The 25,602-nt window shown below is 39.4% G+C and overlaps 1 protein-coding gene across 3 annotated transcripts in view; it reads right to left on the bottom strand.

Moving 5' to 3' along the window:
- Positions 1–271: 271 nt before the first annotated feature.
- The window catches only part of stxbp6 (syntaxin binding protein 6), a 38,186-nt gene continuing 12,855 nt past the window's right edge, over positions 272–25,602 (bottom strand). For 2 of the 3 annotated variants that reach the window (XM_031890342.1, XM_031890343.1), the window contains 5 exons: positions 13,301–13,474; positions 5,211–5,341; positions 2,327–2,492; positions 1,925–2,082; positions 272–1,237 (listed from right to left, as the gene is read on the bottom strand). In XM_031890342.1, the coding sequence (XP_031746202.1) occupies positions 1,214–1,237; positions 1,925–2,082; positions 2,327–2,492; positions 5,211–5,341; positions 13,301–13,454 (633 nt within the window). In that variant the 5' untranslated portion in view covers positions 13,455–13,474 and the 3' untranslated portion in view covers positions 272–1,213. The remainder of the gene's footprint in view (positions 1,238–1,924; positions 2,083–2,326; positions 2,493–5,210; positions 5,342–13,300; positions 13,475–25,602) is intronic. The other variant, NM_001005719.1, reaches the window with a different exon arrangement.

Below are 25,602 nucleotides of genomic sequence, written 5' to 3' on the forward strand. Positions count from 1 at the left end.
CCCCTTATCCAGAAAACCCCAGGTCTCCCTGAACATTCTGGATAACAGGTCCCATACCTGTATATAGAAGATTCTAATATATCATGCCAATAGGTATTCTTATAGCACAATATAATCAAACTAAATACTAGTGATTACATACTGTTAAGCACTATAAAAGGTATAAGGTATACCTACCCTTCGCAGGATAAAAAAAACACAACTGGCACAGCCTATAAACTTTGAAGAGCCAATGTTGCTTTGTACTTATTCATCAAATAAGCCACAATTGTTCTTTTTCCTTCATTTCGTTTTATTGTCATTGACTTCTTAAGAAATAAAAATACCATCCCTTATGTATCTTTACCAGATATGAACCCCTTTATTGCTTTAGATATTAACATGGATCAAATTAAAATGTGCGTTGCTCAACCGCTGGCGTTGCTCAACCTAAAACATGATAAAATGGGTCACAAAAGTCCAAAAAGCGCCTTGGTCTCTCTCTTGCACACAGAAAGGGAATGCATAATTTTACTAAGTGCTAGGTGCTGGCGCACCTCCTATTTATGGAAGCAGCGGGGCGTTCCCTGCATTTGGATGCTTGAACAATCCCAATAGTCAGTCCAATGTTCCAACACTGCACAAGGAACAGCATCAGGTACAGATACCCCAATATTGTGCACCTTGAATCAGCCAGTGCTCTCCTACGGTGCAATATCCCCAATCATGCAATGCTCATCCCTTCACTTAAAGTGTGCAGTCTCATGTCATGTGATGTACTCTGCAGTCTCACCCTCATTGTAATTTGCTAACTGGCTGCATTCAATGTATTGACTATGAGGATTCATTAAAAAAACAGTTCCACTGCTTACAAATCCTTCGTGCTGCTTCAGACCTTCACATACCCTGCATTTGTGACTGACAGTATACTCATCTCAGAGGCTACAGGGCCAGATGTGCCAAAACTGATCTGTCAAACAGCAACGAGATTTCCTGCAGAGATCCGAGGGCTGAGGGTCATATCCAGAGCTGATTCTCCCCCCAGAGTCCGGTTTATCCGATGGAAAGATTACACTGTCGGCAGTTTAGCCCTTCTCCAGAGGACTTAGGGATGTGCAGCAGCAAACGCTGGCCAAAGTGGCAGGTGTCCCGTTTAAAATAAAAGATGTAATAATCTTGTGCTGAGGTTTTGGCATATTCTGGCAGGAGGTCCCCCCTCTGACCCGTGCAAGTGTCAGCATTTGTGTTTCATAGCAAGCTGGGGGAGAGATGGAAACAGGTTATAGGAGTAAGTTATTTCCCTCACACTGGTTTCCTATTGCAGCCATTCATTCATTAAAGAGGTGGGTCACCTATACGTTAACTTTTAGTATGCATCAGAATGTCCTTTTCCTAGCAACTTTGCAATTGGTCCACATTATTTTTTATAGTTTTCTAATTATTTGCCTTCCACTTCTATGGGGGTCATCAACCCTGACTGACAAAAACTATTGCTCTATGAGCAGATCATTTTATTATGATTGTTACTTTTTATTACTTATCTTTCTACTCAGTCTCTGACCTAGTCATAGTCCACTCTCTTATTTAAACCTGCCTGGTAAGATAAACAGAACCCTAGCAAGCAGAGAGCTGTTGAATTCCAAACTGTCTACACATTATACTAAAAGTTAGATTGTAAGCTCTACGGGGTAGGGACCTCCTTCTTACTGTGTCCCACACCAAGACTTGGCATCTAATCTCTGTGTATTTATACTTATTTATTGTATTTATTGTAACACTTGTCTTCCCTGTGGGTAATTGTGTATACTGTAAGATGTACAGTGCTGCATATCCTTGTAGTGCTTTTTAAATAAAGTTACACACATACAAACAAACATACATACATACATACATACAAGGTGAACAACCACCCCTTTAAGGATTTTGATTTTGCTGTACAACTTACCTTGTGCGCAGTATCTGCAAATTGTTGGGCGCTATTCATCATTTCCGCCGTTGACTCTTCTGCGCGGCCCAGTCGCTCCCCGCGTTCATTCAGGGCTTGGCTAGCTTTCTGTACAGCACTAGTTACGCTGTCGGCTGCAGAGTGAAGAATACTGTTGCCTGCAGCACAATAACAAAAGCATATGGGAATTCCAGGATGGAGAGGACAGCAGTAACCCCTCCAACCCCCATCTTGGTAGGTGGCCAACATTACCATCTCCTACTTTGTGCTTATATAATAAATCAAGCCCTGATTGCCTTAAGACGTAATGACTAAGACTGATGAAACACATGAGACTTAACCCATACAAAGCATAAGTGTAACTATAAGGTCCCGCCAGTTTGATTTGCTTACCCTGCTTACCTGAGAACAATTTGGACGGACAGTTGATGAATTCAGGCTTTCGGTCAGACAGGTGCCTCTGACACGTGTGGTAAAGGATCTGAAAGAAGGTAAATTTCTCCGAGCCAGAACTTGCAACCCACTGATCAGAAGCATTGTCAAACTGCAGGTCAAACTCTGGGGACTCCTGCTTCGGAAAAAGTAAATAAATTCCTATAATCAGTGAATATCACTAAAGGGAAGAGGACTAACAAACCATATTGCATTAAAGAGTCCTTTTATTTTACTTTCGTTCCCTGCTATTTGGTATTTACAAGATTCTCACTCAGTCTAGCCCAAAAAGCAGGCAGATAGTGGTCCTTTTTTTCTTCTGTCACAACACTGTAGCCTGATCATTTCTTTACACAAGAAAGGTAAATGTATTAGTTTGTTACAGGATGCCTACAAATATCTATGTACTATGGATATTGATTGGTTCCTTGATTGTGCAGGTTTGATTATTACATCTAATGATGCGCCATGCTGCCCAGTGTATTACTTCCTGCTTCACTTCCTTCTATTCTGACCATTAAAGCTGACAAACAAAGGTGGATATACAGTGTATAATTTCTACTATGCTATATATCTGTTCCACCTAGCCGACTGATCACTTGGATAATGTGCAGGATCGCCCTGTGTATGGCCATGTATATCCTCCAGCCTGTAAAGCAACTGTTCCTGATTTAGAGGGCCACTAATTGTACCCTATATTTTTTTTTTTTACTATTCACTATTTAGAGGGCCACTAATTGTACCCTATATTTTTTTTTTTTACTATTCACTATTTAGAGGGCCACTAATTGTACCCTATATTTTTTTTTTTTACTATTCACACAGCAAAGATCTTATGACTGGAAGGAAGCAGAAAGTAGACATATTATATATTCTAGGAAAAAATATATTAATAGCATCACATAAGAGTTATTTTTCAAGGATACAAGTATCAAGAAAGCTCAGAAATACGGGAAGGCCATCTCTATTAGACTCCATTTTAATCAAATAAATTTATATTTATAAAAATGATTTCCTTTTTCTCTGTAATAATAAAACAGCACCTTGTACTTGATCCCAACTAAGATATAATTAATCCTTATTGGAGGATATTGGGTTTATTTCATAATTAAATGAGTTTTAGATATAAAGTACCAATATATTGAACCCTTCACGTTATACAGGCACACATAATATAGTGAATAATGTACCCCATATTTCAAAATGTATATATATATATATATATATTATAATTCCCCAACGAGTTCCATGGCCACATATACAGATTGTAGAACTACAAGGTGACTCCTAATATTGTTATATTTTACAACAGGGGGTTCATTATTTACTATATAATGTGTGCCTGTATAATGAGAATGGTTTAATATCTTGGTACATTACTTTATAAATGTGTTATTAATCATTTCTTACACCCCCCCCCCCCCCAAATGTGAGTGAAGTTGAGTTTTATGAGCACTTAAAGGCAAGGTTTGTACTAATGCCACAAGGTGAACTTTCAGCTGCAATTAGAATCAAAATGCAAAGTCGATGTAGGAGGCGTGAACTGTGAAACAAAATCAACAAACATTTCATGGGAATTAAAGAGGGAACATCATATTGAATGGAGGAAATCCTCACTTTAACAGCCAATCAATATAAGCCTTCTGAGATCCATTGCAAATCTCCGTGTCTGCAGGAATATATGCAGTCCTTGTTAAATAAAACACTGTAGCTCCTGGCCAATGCAGCGACTACAGTTGGTGTGCAAATATTCATGTCAACACTGGGTGAGTTTTTGTGGATGATTACATTTAGACACTAAATAAATTATCCTCTTTGGACATCAGTCAGGGTGAGCCATGAAAGCCACCATGGTTAGAGTAACTGTCAAACTGACCATTTAGTTGCTCTCTTAGTTTAGCATAGAAACAGCTGTATTAAGGTGGCCATATACTGTAAGTTCTGCTTGTCTGGCAAGGTCACAAGTGGGCATATCTTTCCACTGATATGCCCACCTATTGTTCTAATGCAATCTGCCATACTAGGGTTGATGCAATGTAAGCTCCCAAATGTAGATAGTAACCCACTCTAACAGATAATGTTGGTGGATCCAGTGCTCCTGGAATCACAAAATGATGCATGTTAGGAATCCAATTTTACACTGGAGGGAAGACAATTATAGGGTGGCACTTATTATTAATGTATGGTTGTTATCATTGATAACAATGATAACACACGTAGAATGTGCCAATATCAATGTACTTGGAACAACCCCAACACTATAAGGGTGAAGCAGTGTCAACACAAACATATGAATAGAACACATGTAAAGGGGCTTATGTAGTGTTACTGTTGGTGTGAATACCAACGTATTACAAAGCTCTGATAGTGGTATCAATATATATATAATATATAATATATAATATATATATATATACAAAAATGAACGGTACCGCACTCACAGGACTTAAGAAGATCAAAATTTATTATTACTTACAGAGTTGTATCTAACGTTTCGGCTACCACTGTAGCCTTGAGAAAGGCTACAGTGGTAGCCGAAACGTTAGATACAACTCTGTAAGTAATAATAAATTTTGATCTTCTTAAGTCCTGTGAGTGCGGTACCGTTCATTTTTGTATACATTACTGCTATTTTTGGTCTGCACCCAGGCAAAGTTGTTTGCTTTTCGTGAGTGCCTGTTGCAGCATTGAAGATTTATATATATATATATATATATATATATATATATATATATATATATATATATATATATATATATATATATATATATATAACAATGGGAAGTAAGACGGGACACTGAGGAATAAAGAAAGCATTATGTTCCATAGTTAAATTTGAGGACATGGAGCTTACCCTGTTGGCGTCAGTGCCATTAACTTGCCTCAGCTGCTCGAGCATCCACTGAGATCTCCTCACAAAACTTGTGGCTCCCTCAAACTGCTTCACCTTTGTGATGTAAACCTGGGCCGGGCGTTTGTTTGTAACTGCAAGGCAATGAACAGCTCATCACAATCTCATTTCATAAAAACTCAAGGTAAACTCATGTGTCATTTACAACAATTTCCATTTCCTATGGCTTGCCAGCCACAACCTGCCCGACCCGTGGGTCCTGCATGGAAAAATTAAATGCTTATATTTCCCAGATATGGGTTCCTTAAATGATCAGTATAATGTCTTTTTATTTATTTTAACCCAAAATGGTAGAACAGAAGGGTTAAACACATAGATATTTGCACTGTGCTGTGCCTGTATATAAGCAATACAATATTGTTGTTCTTTCCCCTAAGACAAAGCTAAGCATTGGCCACCCAAAAGAGATATAGAGAATTAGAACACGGTTTAACACTAGGCTTACAAAGACAGCACCAGCATGCAACTTGTAAGAAAAGTTTTTAGCACAGGCTAGCTAAGGATGCTGGGACTTGTGGTTTTCAACAGCTGGAATACTGAGGCTGACAGCTCTGCCCTAGAACATAAGCTGAGACTTCCATTGAGCACAGTGAATTCATTACAATGAATGATGCAGATTAACCCATTACTGCACCCCATATTGCAGGGAGATCCAAATGATCAAAATGGCTGTGACTACATTCTGTCCTGTTTTTCTAGTTAATCCACAATGGAATAGAGAAAGGCAGTGGGAATGGTGCAGGGAGAAGGCCCCACACCTCTTCACAACAGGAACTATGGAGCTTCCTGAATTGGCCTCATTCCCTGCACACACAAACACTACACGGATTTCCTTGTTCTCAAACAAATGAAAGAGCAGTTAGAGAACATACTGGCACAGAGTGGAATGATGAGCAAACAGGGGCAGGTGGATTCTGAGGGTTTGGTATTGGCAGAACAGCATGGGAAAAGCTACAGTAATGCAGATACACTCTGAATCTAACTGGTATAAGTACATGAAACCACTGCAGGTGGAACTACACCACCCATATCAACAATTCTTGGATTTACAATATACTGGAATAACTGGCAGCCCCCATATAACACTAAGATTTACTCTTCTATAGACCAACTTGTAAAAACAAGCAGCAGCAGATACATAATCTAGGCACAGAGATTAGCAAAGAGCTTGCAATCAGGGGTATGGAAACCAACAAAAAAAATCTATATCACTGGATGATTCCTCTGCGTGCTGAGAAGCTGATCGTTATTTCACTTGATTAACAGCCCGGAGGAATTCATAACCGGGACCGGCCTAACATCCTGCACCCCATGATCTTTAATATGCATCTTAATGTACTTTTAATGATATCATTTTGTTTCATCTGGGTTTTTTCTTTTTTTTTTCTTTAAATTAGGCTGATAAATGCACAAAACTCTAATGAAACGGTTTCCAAGGGTATAGCTTTACTACCCATGATGCCATTCTGCTTATGCGGCAAGAGCGTTGATAATCAATCTCTGTTCAATCTCTGGCTGTCATGTTCTGCTATTTACTATTTCCGGTTAGCTGAAACCCTCAGCTGCATTTAATCTTTAGCCAAAGTTTTCAAACTTAAAGAAATAGTTTCCTGTGGAACTGGATTCTGATTAACCCTTTATGGCAGGGGGTCAGCCCCACACTGGTAGCAGGCTGAGCGCTTTACAAACATTATATAGACCCCTCTAAAGCAGAGGCCTTCAGGTACCTATACCGAAAAAAGGCCCTAAATTAAAGTTTATACTACTTATAAACACTTGCAAATCCACTTAAAAGTTTTACAAACATTTGCCAAGAACACGAGACTCAATCTTTGAGAATGGCCCTTTGCCGACTTAATGGAAGAAGGGTGTTGCAAAACTAAAACTTACAGTTAAGTAAATCAATTGGGTGCCAGTGGTTCTTTAGAACAAATGCATAAGTGGTTACTTATAGAAAAAGTACTATCACTTGGAGAACAGTCCCAGATAGATGAAGTACAGTAATTCAGCATTTACTCAAGTACAAAGCTTCCCAGAAGCATTTACCCATAAGGGGTTGATGACGGAACAGTGGATTTTGGAAGTGTCTAATCCTCAGTATGAAGCTCCCCCAAGTGGAACCTAGGTGAGCTACAGTGGTACTTAATTTGTACACTTGCATTCTTCTACTAAGGGTGGTACACCCAGTAATCTAATCCTAATAATTCTCCTCAGCAGAGTTTTAGGCTGATTCTCTCTCTTACTACTGGAGTGAGCTATTACATAACTATCCTCACTAACCTGAACCCACCTTTAAGAAAGGTGGAATGCAGAGAAAGAGGCGGAGCACACGTGGGCTTCCCCTTTTATAGAACAGTGACATCTAATGGCCAGTTACTGAACTGCCAGAAAAACACTTTAACCTGCATAGGAAAACATGTTGGTAGTCACAGGCTTGGATGCCCAATAGGATAGTACGCCAGCTTCCTGGCCAGTAGTTCGGGTTTGTTCTCAAAAGCAAATATCCTTCATACAGCTTTAAAATTTCTGAGGTTTGGCATGAAAATGCCTCGTATGTTGTGTTCTTTCACTCAACATGGAAAATACATTAGTATATTAAAAACAGAGGAGTCGGGAGTCAGAGTCGGAGATACCATAAACTGAGGGGTGGGAGACACCATAAACTGAGGGGTGGGAGTTGAAAAATGTATGCGCTGACTTCACAGCCCTGTCAGACCATCTACCAAACCCTACCTGAAACATATATTAACGCCTACCTTTCCTGAAATGTAGCATTTACATAATCACGAAACTAAATCTTAAGCTATGTCTTACTTCCCATTGACATAGCTTAACAACTACAGTTAACTACCTGGTACCTGCATCGCACTGCGGGTACCAAAACTGCTGCAACCCATATAATTACCAGCCAATAATTGGCCCTCAGATTAAGACAGTTCAGTATTTACCATGATATCACTTCTATGTTTCAGGCTGGGTAGGGTGTAAATCAAACAGAACAAACAGATAAAAATTCCCCAGCACAAGTCTCAAACCTCATGCCAACACTTTGCTTCAGCCAACAGTCACGGGCTTTTGCACTTACAGTAAGGATGGGGGACAGTGGCGGGATGGACAGCAGAGCAAGCTGCCAATGATGCAGCAGGCTATAACAAAGTTTATATGGACCCTTAATTATTGCTAAAATCACCTGCATCCTCATATCTTTTCCAGATGGAATCTCATAAAATGTGGATTTTGACCACAGAAGCTGCACAGCTGTTTAACATGTATTTTCTTAATGATAATCAAACCAGGTTAATTATCTAATCGTTCATTCCCCCCACACCTGATTTCCACTTTCTTCTATACGTTCAATGCTGCTGACCAAATTCACTACCTGAATTAATTCATATATCTGCCTGCCTGCCACAGATAACTGCAAGAATTCACATATAGGACCCACTGTAGGTGCCTGCCTATCAAAACCAAAAGTAGAGACGAAAAAGAAGACATTTAGAATTAGGCAGTGTTTAGATGTTCAGTTCATGAACAATGTATCTGACCTCCTATTGCTATAGTAAATGCTAATCAGGAGCATTCGATGCACTGACCCAAGGCATGAATAAATTACCTCCAAGGCACAGGGGACGGGGCAGTCAGAATGATGGATGAGGTAGACTTACCTCTATAGAGGATGCTGTACCGGTGCCAGAGGTTCCGTCATGTTGGCAGAAAGATACTGTATTGGAACTATGTAACTCTATACACACCTAGAGTGTTTTATAGTCTGGCTATAAACAAAACATATTATACTAACATGCATGATATACAGGGAGAATGTAGATTGTGAGAAATTGAAGGCTAAATAGGAACAGAAAGTTTTTTTGTAACTAAAAGTGAGGGAATGTATCAATGTCTGCCCAGGGTCGGACTGGGGCAGGAAAATACCCGGTGGGCCCCTGCGGCCCAGACCTGATCCTTGTTGACTGCTTCCCCTGACGCGTTTCACCTATGCGTGCTCAGGAGAGGACGTTGGGCAAGTGGCGGGGCCCCTGCACCACCCCCCCAGTCCGACCCTGTGTCTGCCTGGATCTAGCAACCAAGAATGGTTTAATTTTAACTGCAGCAGACCTGTTAATGCTAACTGGCTATAGTTTGCCCAAGTCTAGTGACCCTTAACAACCATTTATTTTACCAACGGTGTAAGAAAAAGGTGGTCTCCAACCAGGCAGGAAATCCCACTGTGTAAGGGGCAATATGAGCAAGCTCTCAGGAATCAACATGCCCTCTTTCTGTCCAGCCGCAGATTTATCTGTATGAACTCTCTCGTACCCACTGCTGAATACCCCTATTGTATAATCAGTATGCAGGGAAGGTGGTAAAATGAAAGAACTCCCTTGGCCCTCAAGGGACACTAAAGGTGGTGATATTTGTTATTAGCAAGGCATTCCTTGCATTTTAGACCACTTGTGATATTGCTAAGAACTTAACCCCTTCATGACCACAGTATATGTATATATCAGAGAGTTGGAGACCAACATGACTACTGCACCTTACAGTAATACCTCTCAAGTTGCACTCCGCTTGGCGCCGAAACATCAACACACAGTAATGGTTTTATATAGAAACCCAGCTAAGTGCCAGCTGGCACAATTCCTAGCTCCGAAGCAGAAATGGGTGCTAAAGCAAGTTACATTGTTAAATTGCTCTTTTTGCAGCCTGACTGGCTGCTAAGCCCCCTCCTTCCCCTCCGATAAATTACCCAGAGACTTAACTACTCTTTACAAAGTCAATTATCTCCTTCAGCACAATTAAATCTCTCCAATAATGCAAAGCCAAGATTAAGCTCATTCTGCTGATACCAGAATCCGTGCCCGGGGTGAATTATGTGAAGAACCCACTATTCTGAACAAAAAAAATGTGTTTTAAAAGAAAGAGCCTGTGCAGAAGACGACCAAGGGCCAGATACATTCTAATGTTACTCGAGGCTAAGGGGTGTCCTGCAGAGTATGGAATACCAATGTGCCTGTCTTCCCATAGCTTTCAAAGATCATTCTTTCCACTCTAAATAAGCAATTAGACTTTTGTGCACCCAATTATAGGTATGTGCTAAGACAGCAAGACTATATTGGGGGGCTATTATGGGAGAATGCAATAATGTAAAGGGCACAACCAGGCTTTCTTTGCTATTATACTATAATGTTACTATATTTCCTGCTGAACCTCATACATACATAAATACATACATACTAAAAATTGTAAGTCAATGGCACAGATGTGTATTGATCAGATTTTATTTATACATACATACAATTACTGGGGGACTTGGTTGAGCAGCCTGTGGCCTTGATACAAACGTTCTTGCAAAGGATACCCAGGGGAACACAAAAAGTGTAAATAGAAGAGTACAATGGTTTTATTTCCTGGTTGTTGTGCCGCAGAGAAACACCATGCAGCGTTCAGATTAATAGGTGTTCCTTCTACAACCCAAACAGATATTGTGCCACGTCGGTAAAATTACGCAGTTCTCAAATGCTGGAATTAGAGGATTTTGTTGCATAAAGAGATTACAAATCACACAGTCATTTACAAGACTATGAATGCGTTGTAATCTTTATAATTGTATGGCAGCAAGCCAGGATTTGGATACATGAACTAAACTGAGCACACAAAGAAAATCTGGGGGTGAGAAATAGTATTGAGGCTTTTAGGCTAAATCCTAACAGCCCTTTCATGCTTAATTTAGTTGCTTAAAGACACCATTTAAAATGCATGAGCCAATAGCACCAAGAAACAGAAATGACCCTAATTGCATTAACAGATAATATATGCTCAGTGTGCATTTTTCTAGCAAGCGGTAGGATTTTGTTAAAAATAGCTTCACCTTAAAGGAGACATAATGTGCAAAAAAACAAAAATGTACAAGTGCATTATACACTTTTAAATACAGAAGGAATGTGTTAAAAAGTTGTGTTTCAGGCTGATTTGAAAATTTCTCAAAAACCTCTACTAGTCCCACCCACCTGTTCCACGTCCTGCTGCCTCCTTTCCCAGGCTGTGCAGGGGGGCCGGTGGCCCTCAGCACACTGCATAGTAGGACAAGAACCAACCAGCAGCTTGGAGGACTTGATAGGGAACTGAAGCCTGTTCTTGCTTGTGTGACTGCAGGGCTGTGATTGGCGATGTCCCTCCTACTGTGTTCTGGCAGGGTCCCTTAAAACTCACCTACCACTCATTTGAAACAGACATGGACCATAAAGGCTCCATAGGGGTGCCTAACCAATCAATCAGTGAATTAATTTCCTTTATCTTTCCTTTGGCAATGCCACATGGGTCGATTCAGGTCGCTGTTGCCTGAGCGTTTTCCTGCACAAAATGCTTAGAATTGCTTCCTATTCATTTCTTAACTAACTGCATGTCGATCAGGCGATTATCTCTCAGAAATGCTGGCTAATGCATTTTTGAGTAATAATGGCCTGACCCACACCCGCCCTCTGGGGTGCAGGAAATTTCTATAGGTATTTTTACAATATGTAAATAGCCTTATTACTACTATTTCAGATGCTGCGCATTCAGCCTTCACCTTGGGTAAGATAAAACAAGTGGCCCGGATAAGCCTGCCTGTGGCCCTCAGCCCAGAGGATATGGATTTCATTACACAGAAATGGGTCAGTATCAATTTAATGACTCTGCAAGGCTTACATACAAAAAAGCTCTCTATTCTATTAATGTACTTGCCTTTTAGATTCCCGCTCCTTACAGGGATAGTTTTGATAACGGTCCAGTGAATTGCTGACAACACCCATTGCTGGCTGAACTTCTCACCCACAACAATTTCTCTACTTTATTTCTCCGATTCTTCCATAATTACATAAAATCCAGATCTTGGCAAAGTGGTTAAAACATTAAGCGTAATGGGACCTGGAGTGAATTACTAATATAATGTTCTCCCATACCCCAAGATAAGTACAGAACTACAGAAGACAAGGTATGATGCTGACAGCGAGATAGTGACAATATGTGATGAGATACACACAAATACAAAGTCATGCAGATATGATCAATTGCAAATACTGGCAGAGCAGTGACAGATCAGGAGAGGAACTATTCATAAGCAGTATACTGTTATAGCTCCTGTTACTCGCTAATCACTGGGCTAGCTGCATAACAATTCATGGAAAACTAATAAGTGAGTGCTTGTGTCGTGCTTGCATTTTACTGTTCAATAGATTTTTATCTGACAGGCGTTGGTGGAAAGTGTTTACTGCAGATACATAGTGGTGATATATTATCCCCACTTTTTTATTTATTATAGAAGCAGCAGCAGAAAGAAAAAGTTAGTTAAGTTTGAATGCATCTGCTCATAATTTAAAGACCCAGTGGTTTTGGCGAGCAGATCCCAAATGCACATGTATGTATAAATGCAAATCCCAAATGCACATGTATGTATAAATGTATGTATAAATGCAGATCCCAAATGTACAAGTGTCACTTGGGCTTTCTCAGTGACCTTCCTAGACATCAGACTTCTCTCACACATCTATAAAATAATCCCATATCTTTAGCTGAACACACAAAGGTAAAAGGCTTACTATTAGAATAGACTTTTATTAATAAGACTTCTATTTATATATGTCACTTGTACTTCCATCTCCTACACCCCAACAAGTTACTAAACTAAACAAATCAACAGGGTATTTAATACAAAGTTTTATTGGGAAAAACCACTGATTCCAATATCACCCATTGCAGAATATGCAGAAGAATATTCCAACACAAAGCAAAGGTTCTAAAGCAGCCCAACACCCTCTTAAAAAAACTCAATAAAATAGGTCTTACAAAAGAAGTTATTATATATATATATATATATATATATATATATACATATATACATACATACATATAGCCTTCAGAAATCTATCTTGTTTTGTGCATACTGTACACATTAGTTAATAAGCCAATTACCTTTCTATTCCCTGCCTGGAGGCTTCCATCCCTAAAAAATCTCTCTAAACCTGAGGATTGTCAGATATTATACCCATAAATATTACCTGAGATGCAAATATATGTGCGGTATTCTCCCTGCCCACCAGTTGCTAAGAAGGGGATCTTTTTCTTTGTCCTCCGCTTTACTAGCACAGCGCCAAGCATTCTTTCATCTTGTGGAGTGAAGACTTCTTTATTGATAGTGGCTTTAGCAGACATCTTGCTGGGAGAAGTACAGCCTGGAAGAGTAAGAAGGGCTAAATGAAACACAATTCAGGCAAAGACTACCCTGGTTTGGTTCAACACTATGGGGCACATTTACTAAGACACAAATTCGAATCTGAATTGGGAAAATTCCGATTGGAAAACAAACATTTTGCGACTTTTTCATATTTTTTGCGAATTTTCGGCGCCTTTACGACTTTGCGGAAATTGTTGCGACTTTTTCGTTACCAATACGATTTGCGCGAAAAAACGCGAGTTTTCCGTAGCCATTACGATGCGCTCGTATCTTGTCGCGACTTTTTCGTATTGAGCGCTCGTAAGCGGCCGGGCGATACTTTCAGACTTAACATGATTTTGGAAGCCTCCCATAGGACTCAATGGCACCCTGCAGCTCCAACCTGGCCCAAGAAAAGTCACCATACTGAAGCTTGAATGAATCCGAATCTTTCGTACTCGGCGCGAAAGCTGCAAAAAAGTCGCGACTTTTCGTGCAAGTATTAACGCTACGAAAAAATCGCCAGATTTTGCTCAACATTTGGAATGGCAACGAAAAAGTCGCGACAATTATCCGAAAAATCGCAAAATACCGATCATTACGAAAAAAACGCAATCGGACGCATTCGGCCCGTTCGTGAGTAAGTAAATGGGCCCCATAGATTCCAACCTGAAAAAGTTAGGAATAGCCAATTGCCGTATACTCTGGCTTCCAAACCAAAATATATTAAAAAGCCCCACACAACAGAGAAACCACCAGTAATCTGTTTCTTCAAAAATTATGAACAAATGCCATTTTTATATACTAATATCTAGCTGCAAAACAGTTCTTCTCTTTCTGCATAAATTTGAAATCCTGGCAAGGGAGGAGGGACTAAAACAACTTTGATATTTGATGTTCCTTATTGACATTGCGCATGCAGGGAATAGTAGGATTTGCAGGATGCAGGCTGAATGCAGGCTGAGGACACCTGACTGCTGTTACATTTTTTAATCTGGCTGAATCTAGTTGGCCAGATCAGCAGGAGAACAGGGGGCCACACTTATGTAACAGCTCCAAACCATATCATTACATTAAAAATGATAAAAAAGGCTGCATATTTTTAATTGATGTATATAGCACAGTTGCTTAAAACTATATTTACTTTTCAAAAGCTCAAGTTGTGCTTGGGTGGAGTTCCCGTTATAGTTGCACAAAAACCAGGTGTATTGACAAACAGATCCTCCTTTAGGCTGCCAATCAATATAGGGTCTACCAAATAGCCAATCATAGCCCTTATTTGGAACCCCCAGGAATTGTGTTTAGGTTTGTGTTGCCCCCCAACTCTTTATACATATGAATGCGACTCAAGGGTATAAATGGTTGGGGACACCTGGCCTAAACCATTAATTATGTCAGTGTGTGCTTGGCTCCAGATCTTGCAGGAAAAGCAGGGTCACTGTCATAAAGGACTGCAAAACCCAGCTAAAAGCCTAGGTACATGGGCTTTATTCAGGGGCAACAGCATGAATATGAATATGTTACTGGCAGATTATCTCTGCACAAGACTGCGACATAGCCTCAGGCAGGTCACATACATCAAACTCAAAAAGAAGGCTGGTTCCCCACTGAGGACTAGGAGCAGGGCATCTGTTCATGCTGGAGCCTCCTGAAACAGGTAATAACCACCAAATGTCCCGCAGATCTACTGCATTGGCAGGCACAGAGCAAGAATCTTAACCTTATCAGTGCCAGCAGCTCACCTGGGGACAGTAGTGGCAAGGGAAGCTAGCAAAGCTTGATTGCAACACACTTACAGAAAAGGCCAACTAGTGTGAAATTTTATTATAGTAACATAGTAAGTTAGATTGAAAAAAGACACATGCCCATCAAGTTCAAACTTAATGCCCTGCCTAACTGCTATTTGATCCAGGGGAAAGCAAAAAAAACACACCTGAAGCCTCTCTAATTTGCAGCAGAGCAGGAAAGAATTCCTTCCTAACTCCGTGATGGCAATTGGATAAGTCCCTATACATTAGAATACGAAAAAGATCTACACATGTGCATCGAATGACCTCTGAAAATGACGTGATGAATACAATGTTAATGTATTCCTGAGGAGGAAGCGTGGTAAAATGGTATACTGTAATCTAAAGGAGGCCATACATGGCTCAATAAATGCTGGCGATGCTAGACCAAGTAGGCAGCTTATCAAGTCATGTCTGTGGGCTGCCCAAAGCCCAACCGATATCCAGTCAGATATATATTAAGCACATTAAAAAAAAAAAACAACCAAACAAAAAAAACATTGCACCAGGATAGCATCAACATGTTCATGTGGTCTCCCTAGGGCCCCATTATAATCCAATTGTTGACTCGATTGGTGGATCTGTAAGTGAATTGCCAGCTAAACAGTTGAACTAGATCACCATTCTGGGTAATTCCTATTATTCAGATTTCTAATGAAATGGCTCAAGAAAAGGGGTTTATGTTTAAATACGTTTTTTGTCTCCTTTCAGTGTCTCACATTATAGCCATAAGGGCAATGAAACATGGGGAGATTTGTTTCCCCTGATAGCGATTTTTTTTTTTTTTATAAGACCGACAATCTTCCTGTGTGTCACTGCCCTAATGTCATCTGGGCACCCCTATTATGGACTTCATATGATGGCCAGTTTCAAACTGCATTTTTTACTCCGAAGAACCTTTTGGAAAGCGCAAAACAGATTTCTCTTTCTAAAAAGGATGGCAGTGATTTTTTTTTTTTGTTTTGTTCTTTGCGTTTGTGGAACTTTCTAAATTCAACCATATTGGAATTGCCTTTTTCTACCCAATAGGGTGGTCAAGAAGTAAGAAACATGGAAACAGTGTGCAAAAGTCAAAAACAGTGGTAAAGTGGGGCATTAAGGTAATATATTAGCAGCGGGTGCATAAAGTACCACTGGGAACCTTGGTTATCAGACATGCATTGTGCATGTGTGACCTGTCACCCACACATATTGCTCAACTATGCCTGCAGGACAGGCAATATATGATTGACATCTCAGATTTTTCAATTACAATTATTTTAATTTTCCGTTTAGCACTTCCTAGATAATCACCCAGATGGCAAATGCGTAAGATTTTGGGTGAAACAAAGCTTGCCTTAAAAACAGTGGACACAAAATGGCACCTGCCTGCTTGCTGTGTAATTAAGTAATTTGTAGTGTAACTAAAGTTAATTTTGTGCTACTAACATGATACAGAAGGATTTGGAATAATTTTTTTGTGTAATGCACCTTTAAAAGTTATATGGCCATATAAAACACAAAGCTCAAGGCTGAGGGCATTTATGCAGACGACAGAACGCCAAGGTGATATATAAGATCATATTATACAACAGATGACATCACTAAGCAACGATTATAACATTTGACATCAGGCAGCACCTTTTCTAAGGATATATTTTATAGATTACTTGTGTCTCTTATATATATGGCTTGTACATGGCTCGTATATTATATTTAAATATTGATCTAGGTTCTTCCAAACTGTCATGTTGAGAGTGAAGAAGCAAAATCCTGGCACTTACTGAGAACTAGGTTTTAGATGAACCACCCCTGATTTACTTAAGAAAAAGAATGTATTACACATCTTCCATTTTTAGATGGTATCTTGTTCAATGCATACATTCATATACTGTATAGCACTGGGGAATATGTTAGCACTTATTGTAACAACAACTGGTCAGAAATGGACTAATGCAACAGTATTATCAGAAAAGGACAGGCTTAGGCATTTAAGGCAAAGGTTGTTACTGCGGACAGAGGACATGTAAAGGGCAGCATGAAGAGCTTTCCTCTCTAAACAGCAAGGATAGAAGTTAAAGCAGTATAATGGGCAGAAAATGAAATACAGACATTGAGTGGTAGTAACACTAAGGGCTCTGGAACACGAGGAGATTTGTCGCCGGCGATTTTTAAAAGAGCGATTTGGTGACAAGACGAACGACAAGACGTCAATGCTAAACCAATGGAAATCACCAGCGTCAAAACATACAAGGCTACTTCAAGTCGCCTGCTGTTTCAAATCACCCTTTTCTGAGCGACTTGAGTTGCCAAAGCACTGGAGGGAAAAAACGCAGGCGACACATCTCCTTGTGTGCCAGAGCCCTAAGGCAAAAGCTGCACTGGATTTCTACAGCCATGAAACTCAAGAGCAACTCATTCCTTAAGGAACAGTAACACCAAAAAATGTATATATTTTAAAGAAATTAAACTATAATGTACTGCTGCCCTGCACTGGTAAAAGTTTTGTGTTTGCTTCAGAAACATTACTAGAGTTTATATAAACCCTGGTGTGTAGCCATGGGGGCAGCCATTCAAAAGAAGAAAAGGCACAGGTTATATAGCAGCTAACAGATAAACCCTGTAGAATACAATGGTGTCTTATCTGTTATCTGCATTGTAACCTGTGCATTTTCTCCTTTTTTCCAGCTTCAATGGCTGCCCCCATGGCTATACAGCAGCTTATTTATATAAACTATAGTAGTGTTCCTGAAGCAAACACCCCAGTTTTACCAGTGCAGGGCCACAGTACATTATATTTCAATTACTTTAATACACTTTCATTTTTTGGTGTTACTGTTCCTTTAAGGTATTGTCTACATTGGATGACAGCTCAGCTTAACAAAGGGATCAGTTAATCAATGACACATCCTGTAAGGATATTGCATAATGACTTTATTGGTGTGACAAGCATCCTCCAGGACCAGGGACCTCTTGCTTTAAATACAGAATATTCTCAGTATTGCTCATGAGCCGGGCTGCTTTATAAAAACATACTTTGCATTCCAAAGGAATGATGTCGATGCCCACTTAGCATGTATGTAAATCATTATTATTTTCTTACTATACTTCTATAAGGGAACTTAAATTAAACTATTTAAGACCATCAGGAATGATAACATACTTAAGCTCTAAGAAGTGCTATTTGGGCACAAATGCGTAGGAAAAATGGAGATGGTTATCTTATTAATGTAACTTTCAATAAAGATTTTCACTGTAAAGGTGGCCATACACAGGCAGATCCACTCGCTTGGCGATGTCGCCAAGCGAGCGGATCTTCACCCTATATCCCCACCTACAGGTGGGCGATATCGGGGAAGCATGGAGGCAAATTCGATAATTTGGCCCTGGGGCCAAACGATCGAATTCTACACGCGGCAATGGGGCATGAAATTGGCCAGATATCGATCAGCCAGGTTAGAAAATTCAGTCGGATCGGGGACCTTTAGTGTATTTTAGTGGTATCCTTGAGTGACTGGTTGCCCACTTTCTCTATTGCTGTCTGTTTTCCCATTTCCTGAGCTGAGGGTCTGGGGCTGCTGGACCTGGACCACCTATTTGACTTGGTGAGTGTATTTATGCTAGGTACCTGTGCCACCTGGACGTCTTGGCTCAAGGAGAGCTGATTTGGGAAAGCAAACTGAGAAAAAAATAAAAAGGAAACAAAAACGGCCTAACATTAAAATCTGGCATATTTGTATCATTAATGTATATTGGACAGTGACTTAGCATGACAATTTCCTTTATTTGGCATAAGAGTATTGCTGCTAAACGTCATCGTAAAGGTTCTGCAAGATAAGTAGAAGTTTGTGGCTTATAACACGCAGAGACGAGCTTCCTTCCCTATAATAACCGTTTCTGAAGCGTGTTTCGCTACTGATAGTTTCAGTAGATACAGTGTATACTTTTTGCTAAAGATAAGACTTGTATTCAATACCGTTACTATTTCACTTGTTTCATTCTGAACTCTTTGTTGCACATTTTTACTTGTCTCTTACCTGTTGCTATCCTTTTTCTCCCCAGCTGGCTGGCAGCTCATGTGCAGCAGTAGGCTGGCGTAGGTAATATTTGGAGCTTAGCCCAGTTTTTTTTTTTTTTTTTACCTATGAACATGTGTAACTTTAAGTAATGTCAGACCAGCCTATGCTTATTAAAGGGGTTTTCACCTTTAAATAAACTTTTAGTATGCTTTAGTGTGCCATTCTGAGGCAAGTTTCAACAGGTCTTCATTTTGTATTTTTTATGGTTTTTGAATAGTGATGAGCGAATCTGTCCTGTTTTGCTTTGCCATAATATTTGCGAAACGGCAAGAAAATTTGCAAAACACATTTGTCGTAAGATTTTTTTTTTTGTTTTGGTCGCCCGCATCTTTTTTGGTCGCCCACATTTTTTTTCTGCGGCAAATTTTCATGGAAGTTTCTCAAAACAATTCGCTAATGGCAAAATGCGGAAATTCACTGTGAATCCATGCCTGCCGAAAAACTTTGCTCATCACTATTTTTGAATGGTTTCATTTTTTTGTTCAGCAGCTCTTCAGTTTGGAATTTTAGCAGCTATCTGGTTGTTAAGGTTCAAATTACCCTAGTAACAGGCAGTGGTTTGAATAACATACTGGAATAGGATATGGACTAAACAGAAAAAAAAAGTAACAATAACAATATAATTATTAATAATAATAATTAGTCTTGGTATCTTTATATATCTTTATATATGCGCCCCTTAATTTTTAGAAATTTTAAAATTTAGATCTGTGAGAATGAGCCTTCATTACCTTCTTGCTCTCTCATGCCCATCCAGCTCATTAGTGCAAATGCAGTGGGACCACAGGGAAGCCACAAATGATCGCTGGAGCAGGAGGCAAGGTGTGGCACGGTGCTCACTTGAATAGTACCCAGAACCAGTGCGTTTCTCAGCAGAGAATAACATCAGCCTGGCTCTGAGGTTAGCAATTAGAATAACTGGAAAGTGCTCAATAAATTACCAAAGCTCCAGTAATTAATGCTTTCTTTCCTTAACAGGAAGTGATCTGTTGGTCCAGTAAAATGTAGATAAAAGTGGAAGTATTAGGCTTTAGATCACACTGACAATGTCACCAAACCATAAAGGGTTTGCACAGTTTCAGAGTAAAGGTGGCCATACACGTGACAATTCCAATCTTTCCCACGATCACTGGTTGTCGGAAAGATCGTTCGTCCACTGTACTGACGTTAGGAGCTGAATCGTCAGATATGCAGGTAAAAACAAAGGAATTCTCTATACATATCTGACGAATCAGCATTAACGGTACGATGTTTGAGCATCTTCAAAGGTGCCGATTAAAATTTTCATTCCTGCCCGATAGGCGACGCGACTGATATCCAAGGCTTTTACCGACATTGATTGCCTTATCTCCCACCATACAAGCACAGATTATTGTACAAAAATTAATTTCATAAGATAATATTGCGTATATGGCCACCTTAAGAAGTCTAACAAACATTAATATGCATGTAGAGGATGTCTAGATATTTTTGAGATTTACAAATGGGTTTTTGCTACTAATCGATTTTTCCAATAGTTTTTCAGAAATTTTCCCTGAAAAAAATCATTTAAAAAAAAAAAAACAAAAACTCACAATTTGTTATTTATTAATGTATAGTTAACTTTTTTAACTTTAAAATTTGGCAGATTTGATCTGTCGAGTACCACTGAGTCCTACAGAGGCTTAGAATAGTAGAGGAATAGAATAGTAAGTGACAGCCTGTCCTTGAGACAAACTCGAGGGGAATTTAATCCCATCATTGTTTTCTATTTCACAAATTTTCAAGGGTAAATTAATCCCATCATTGTTTTCTATTTCTCCCAGTTTCAAGTGAAACTTATACACACTATTGTTTTCCAAGAATGAGCACCAATGCTCCTAAAATGGCTGCAACTCCTGTCTGGGAAAAATAAAGAGGATTCATGGCAACGATCGCCCGTTTAAACTCACATTTTTTTAGTTTAAATGATATTTTTTTGGCTCGAAAAACTTGTGATTTTCGAATGTAAACTCAAAATTTCCTACCTCCAATAACAGCATTATCGTGACATTTTATAAATACAACAATGATCGAGTTTGATTTAAATCTATACCATGTCAGGTTTATACGACTTTGAAGACCAAAAAACTAATTTTATTAAATCAGCCCCTTACTGTAGTAGCACAAATATTGTGCAATGCAGAACAGAATTCTGAAAGCCAGATCTGTAGTTAAAAAAAATGCTTAAATTTGCTTAACTAATCATGGCTACATTATAATTCAGGTTGCACTCTCCTGCACTAATCATATCTGGCAAACAAAGTCTCTCATGTAAAAAGAAAAAAAATCTACAGGCCTTTATAAAAGGAAATGTATCTACCACTGGGGCCGGGGTGGGGGGGGGACACATATGCATATTGCTAGTCTTGGGAAAAATACACATAAAAAAATAAATAAAAACAAGCCAATGATTTACAGTGGGCATGCCAATGCAGCCTTAGTAAATCTTTCCCTAAGGAGGTTGCTATCTCTCCAGATCAATAGCTCTGTTAGTCAGTGGTACTATTGATTGCTAGCTCTGTGGGTCAATTTTCAGGTTAATTGTCAGCTTTGCTCATTTTATAGGCATCTTTCCTCGATGTAGGTAAAAAGCATAGAATGGAGCTTCTGGAGTTGATATTCTGTGAATAGGTTTTTCCACTGAAAACAATCAGGTAAATATACATAAGGGATGAACCCCCCCTCCCCCCCCCCCTTTGTGAAATTTGGGATATCAGAAGTCACTAAAAGGTTCAGAGACATATAAAAAAGCACAAGGGTGTAGGCACTCAGGGCAGGTGGATAGAAATGCTGTTTGAAGGGGAAAGATGTTAATGATAATTGCCATTGTGGTCAGGAAGACAGTGGGGACAGGAAGCTTTTAGACACCAGAAAGTGACAATGTATTTAAGTTCTCTGTCTTCACAGGCCTTCTCTCTGCTAAACCCAATACGCATACCTCCCAACATTTGAAAATCAGAGAGGGACAGAAAGATCTGCTGCCTGTAATGTGGCAACAATTTTTGGCTACACCCCACTAAATACCATACTCACTTTGCAAAAAACACACCCTGATCTCAGGCTGCCATGAAATTTTGACCCCCAGCTTGTGACTCTCTGCCTCTCAAACTAAATGACCTCAAGCTGATTTCCTTCTTCTCACACCGACTAATCCTGGCCTGTGAGTACCTTCCCCTCATACTGACTGACTACCTCCAACCTAAGAGTACTGTTGTGATATTTACCAGATATGAAGGCCTCTTGCCCACACAATATGATAGTGCCAGTTCATGGCAGAGCTGTGACCAGCAGTACTAATGACAAGCTTTAAAGAGCCCTGTGCCAGGAGAATACCTCTGCGGCGGGGCCCACTGGCACTTCAGCTCCAGACCAGTTCCTGTACTCTGGACACTGGCTAGCATATTTGAGCGTGTGTGTTTCTTGGCCCCGGACACCATGAACAAAGGTCAGTGGCCTGATCTCAGGCTAATGGAAAATACTATGAACTTTTCTGCTCTAACATACATGTTTCTTTGTATTCTAGGCATATGCAGTCTGTAACTGTTAGAGAATGCTGGAAGTTGTAGTACTACAGTTTGCACTTGTGGCATACAGTGTCCTTAAATGTGAACTACACATAATTGGAGCATCATACTGATCTATAGCTGTGTTACAAATGAGCTGTTGGGAGTGTCCTGGCCATTATTCCCCTATAGCAGAGTTGGGTGTAAGCATCTTTATCCAATCACATGGAAATTTACTGAATTTCTATCTGCTGAGCCTCTGAAAAACAAGTGGAAGCTGAATGGCTGCGTGGGACTAGTAACGTTTTTACACTAAAACAGTACTAAACCAGTACACTAACACTAACAACATATAAAGGACTTTTTTTTTTGTTGTGGCAATGACTTGTTTCTGGCAGTACGGGGCAAACGTTGCATTTACAATTGCTAAATAAATAAGGAATGCGAAGTAGCAATTGAAAATAAATGAAAAATGTTAATTTCTATAGCAATGGATTTTCCTGCCTTGACTTTATGTAATCATGATTAACAATGAACCCATTCGAGGTGGCCCTTTCCTAATAAAGATACCTGCTCTCTCTCTACTTGCTGATCTTTATTTTCAATTAGATTGTAAACTCTGCGGGCAGAGATCACCACTTCATGATTTGCTATCAATGCACTTCATTATTATTACTATTATGGAATCATCCTAGACTGTATTAAAATCTGTCCCCTCCTGTATTAATGTAAATGCCCCCAGTTGCTGCTGACCTTGGGGCGCTGTATTAAGTAATACATATAGATGAGTAGAAGCTCCTTGAGAATAAACAGAAAACATATGAGAATATATGAATATATGAGACATCAACGCCATCACATTTTATTTTATTGCCCTGAATCCAAAACTCAATACTCTGCAGCTGCCCCTGGCCAAATCCTCATACAAATAATAAAAAATAGACTGAATATTGGATTGCACAAGGTTATATCCCATTGAAATCCAGCCTGAAACTGAATGCTTGATTACACTGTGAGATCGTGCAGTTTACCAACAAGCCATTTACTGGATGTCACATAAAATTTCCAAGCTTATTGCACGGTAGCTAGCACCTGAACAGCTATTTATATGTTTTTATATTCCATGCAAACTAAATACTAAAAACTAAATTTTATAGAAATAGGAATATTTTTATCCATGCTGCCTCCGAATTGTTGCTAAAGGGCAATTTCTTTCTGCCGACATCACCTCCCTGTGTCAGCTATGATCAGTTAAATGGATGAAGTCCCCAAAAGCCTTTGGTAAATGGACTGTTTCCACCTAATAACTGGAACATGTCAACAAAATGGAGCTAATCGCCCATGCTTACATATTAAGCAATACCTCTCGCTAATGGCTGCCTGTTTGTCACAAGAACAAAGAGCTGGGTCACGCTGTACTGACATTTCTTTAAAAGTGAAACAAATTGTTAAAGGCCCTTAGACAACAGGCCATTTAACATGAAGGGGTAGTTTGCCTTTAGATTAAGCAGTATTCTAAGACAAACTGTATTTTTCTTTTTAACTTTTTTGTGGTTTTTAAATAATTTAAGCTTTTGTTGCACAGTTGTCAGGATAAAAAAAAATGGTTGCTGGAGGGTTAATAGCCCTAGCAACCAGGGAGCAGTTTTGATATCAAATTAGTATAGTAGTAAGGCATAAAAAGAAAATAAGTACTAAATAGAAGCAAAGCAATACAACTGAAAAAGCTTAATAGTCTACAGGGTTATTTATAAATAATGGGCAGTAAGTCATAGCAACCAATCAGTTAAAACCTTTTTTTGAGCCAGATGCTAGTAGGACAGCGAAAGGAAACATTTGATTGGCTGCCATAGGTTACTACCCATGTTCTAATTTGCCCAGTGTTGGTAAACTAAGTACTGGTTATTGGGGTCAGTGACACATCATTTTCAGCCACATGCTGGAGAAAACAAGAATAAAAAGGCAAAATTAAAAAAACAAAAAAAAAACAAAACAAAAAACATATGAAACAAATAATGAAGATCATCTGAAACATTTCTTAGTATAGGTCTATGAAACAGATCCCCAAGCTGCAGGGCTACAGTCATCTCCTTACACAGACTTTTTGTTCCCTTGGCACTTTGTGTTCTGCACATGTACAATTGAGTAAAAGAGTCAAATCTCAGTTATACTCTACTGCACATGGGCCAACAGGAGTTCCAAATATTCTGCATAATAGGTCCTATACCTATATAAATATATTTGGCCACACCTCCACTTTAGCACATAAACTCACAGAAGAACTTGCTATATGTCAAGCATTAATCAGGGTAATAAATAAGCAATGCATTCACCCCAGTCTCACACTAAATGGCCTTCATGATGAGATCTTCCGCTCTCATAGCCAATATGGATTCATGCCCCATTCCCTGATGGTAGCTAAGGGTAATATTTCTATAGTGTTTAGGAACAACCTAAGCATGCAGCATGGAAGCTTTCACTTAAATGTAGTGCAAACTGCCAGAGAAGGAATGTTAGGTAAGCATTATATACTGTGTCTGCATAGTTAACTTTCTATTTCAAGATACATGAATTGAAGATGGGCTCTATTTGTAAAGATCATTTAACCAAGTTTAATGAATGTTCCCTTCTCATGAGCCAAAGCAGGGAAGTAATGTAGAATAAAATTAGCCATAGCCATACAGCGGGCAGCAATGATTTCAGCTAAAAAAAAGGCTGATAAGCTAATAGGAGCAATTAGGCCGGTATAAATCCAAACGAGTGCAGAAATTCTCTATG

This window comes from Xenopus tropicalis, chromosome 8 (genome assembly GCF_000004195.4).
Source record: "Xenopus tropicalis strain Nigerian chromosome 8, UCB_Xtro_10.0, whole genome shotgun sequence".
In the NCBI taxonomy this organism is placed as follows: domain Eukaryota; kingdom Metazoa; phylum Chordata; class Amphibia; order Anura; family Pipidae; genus Xenopus; species Xenopus tropicalis.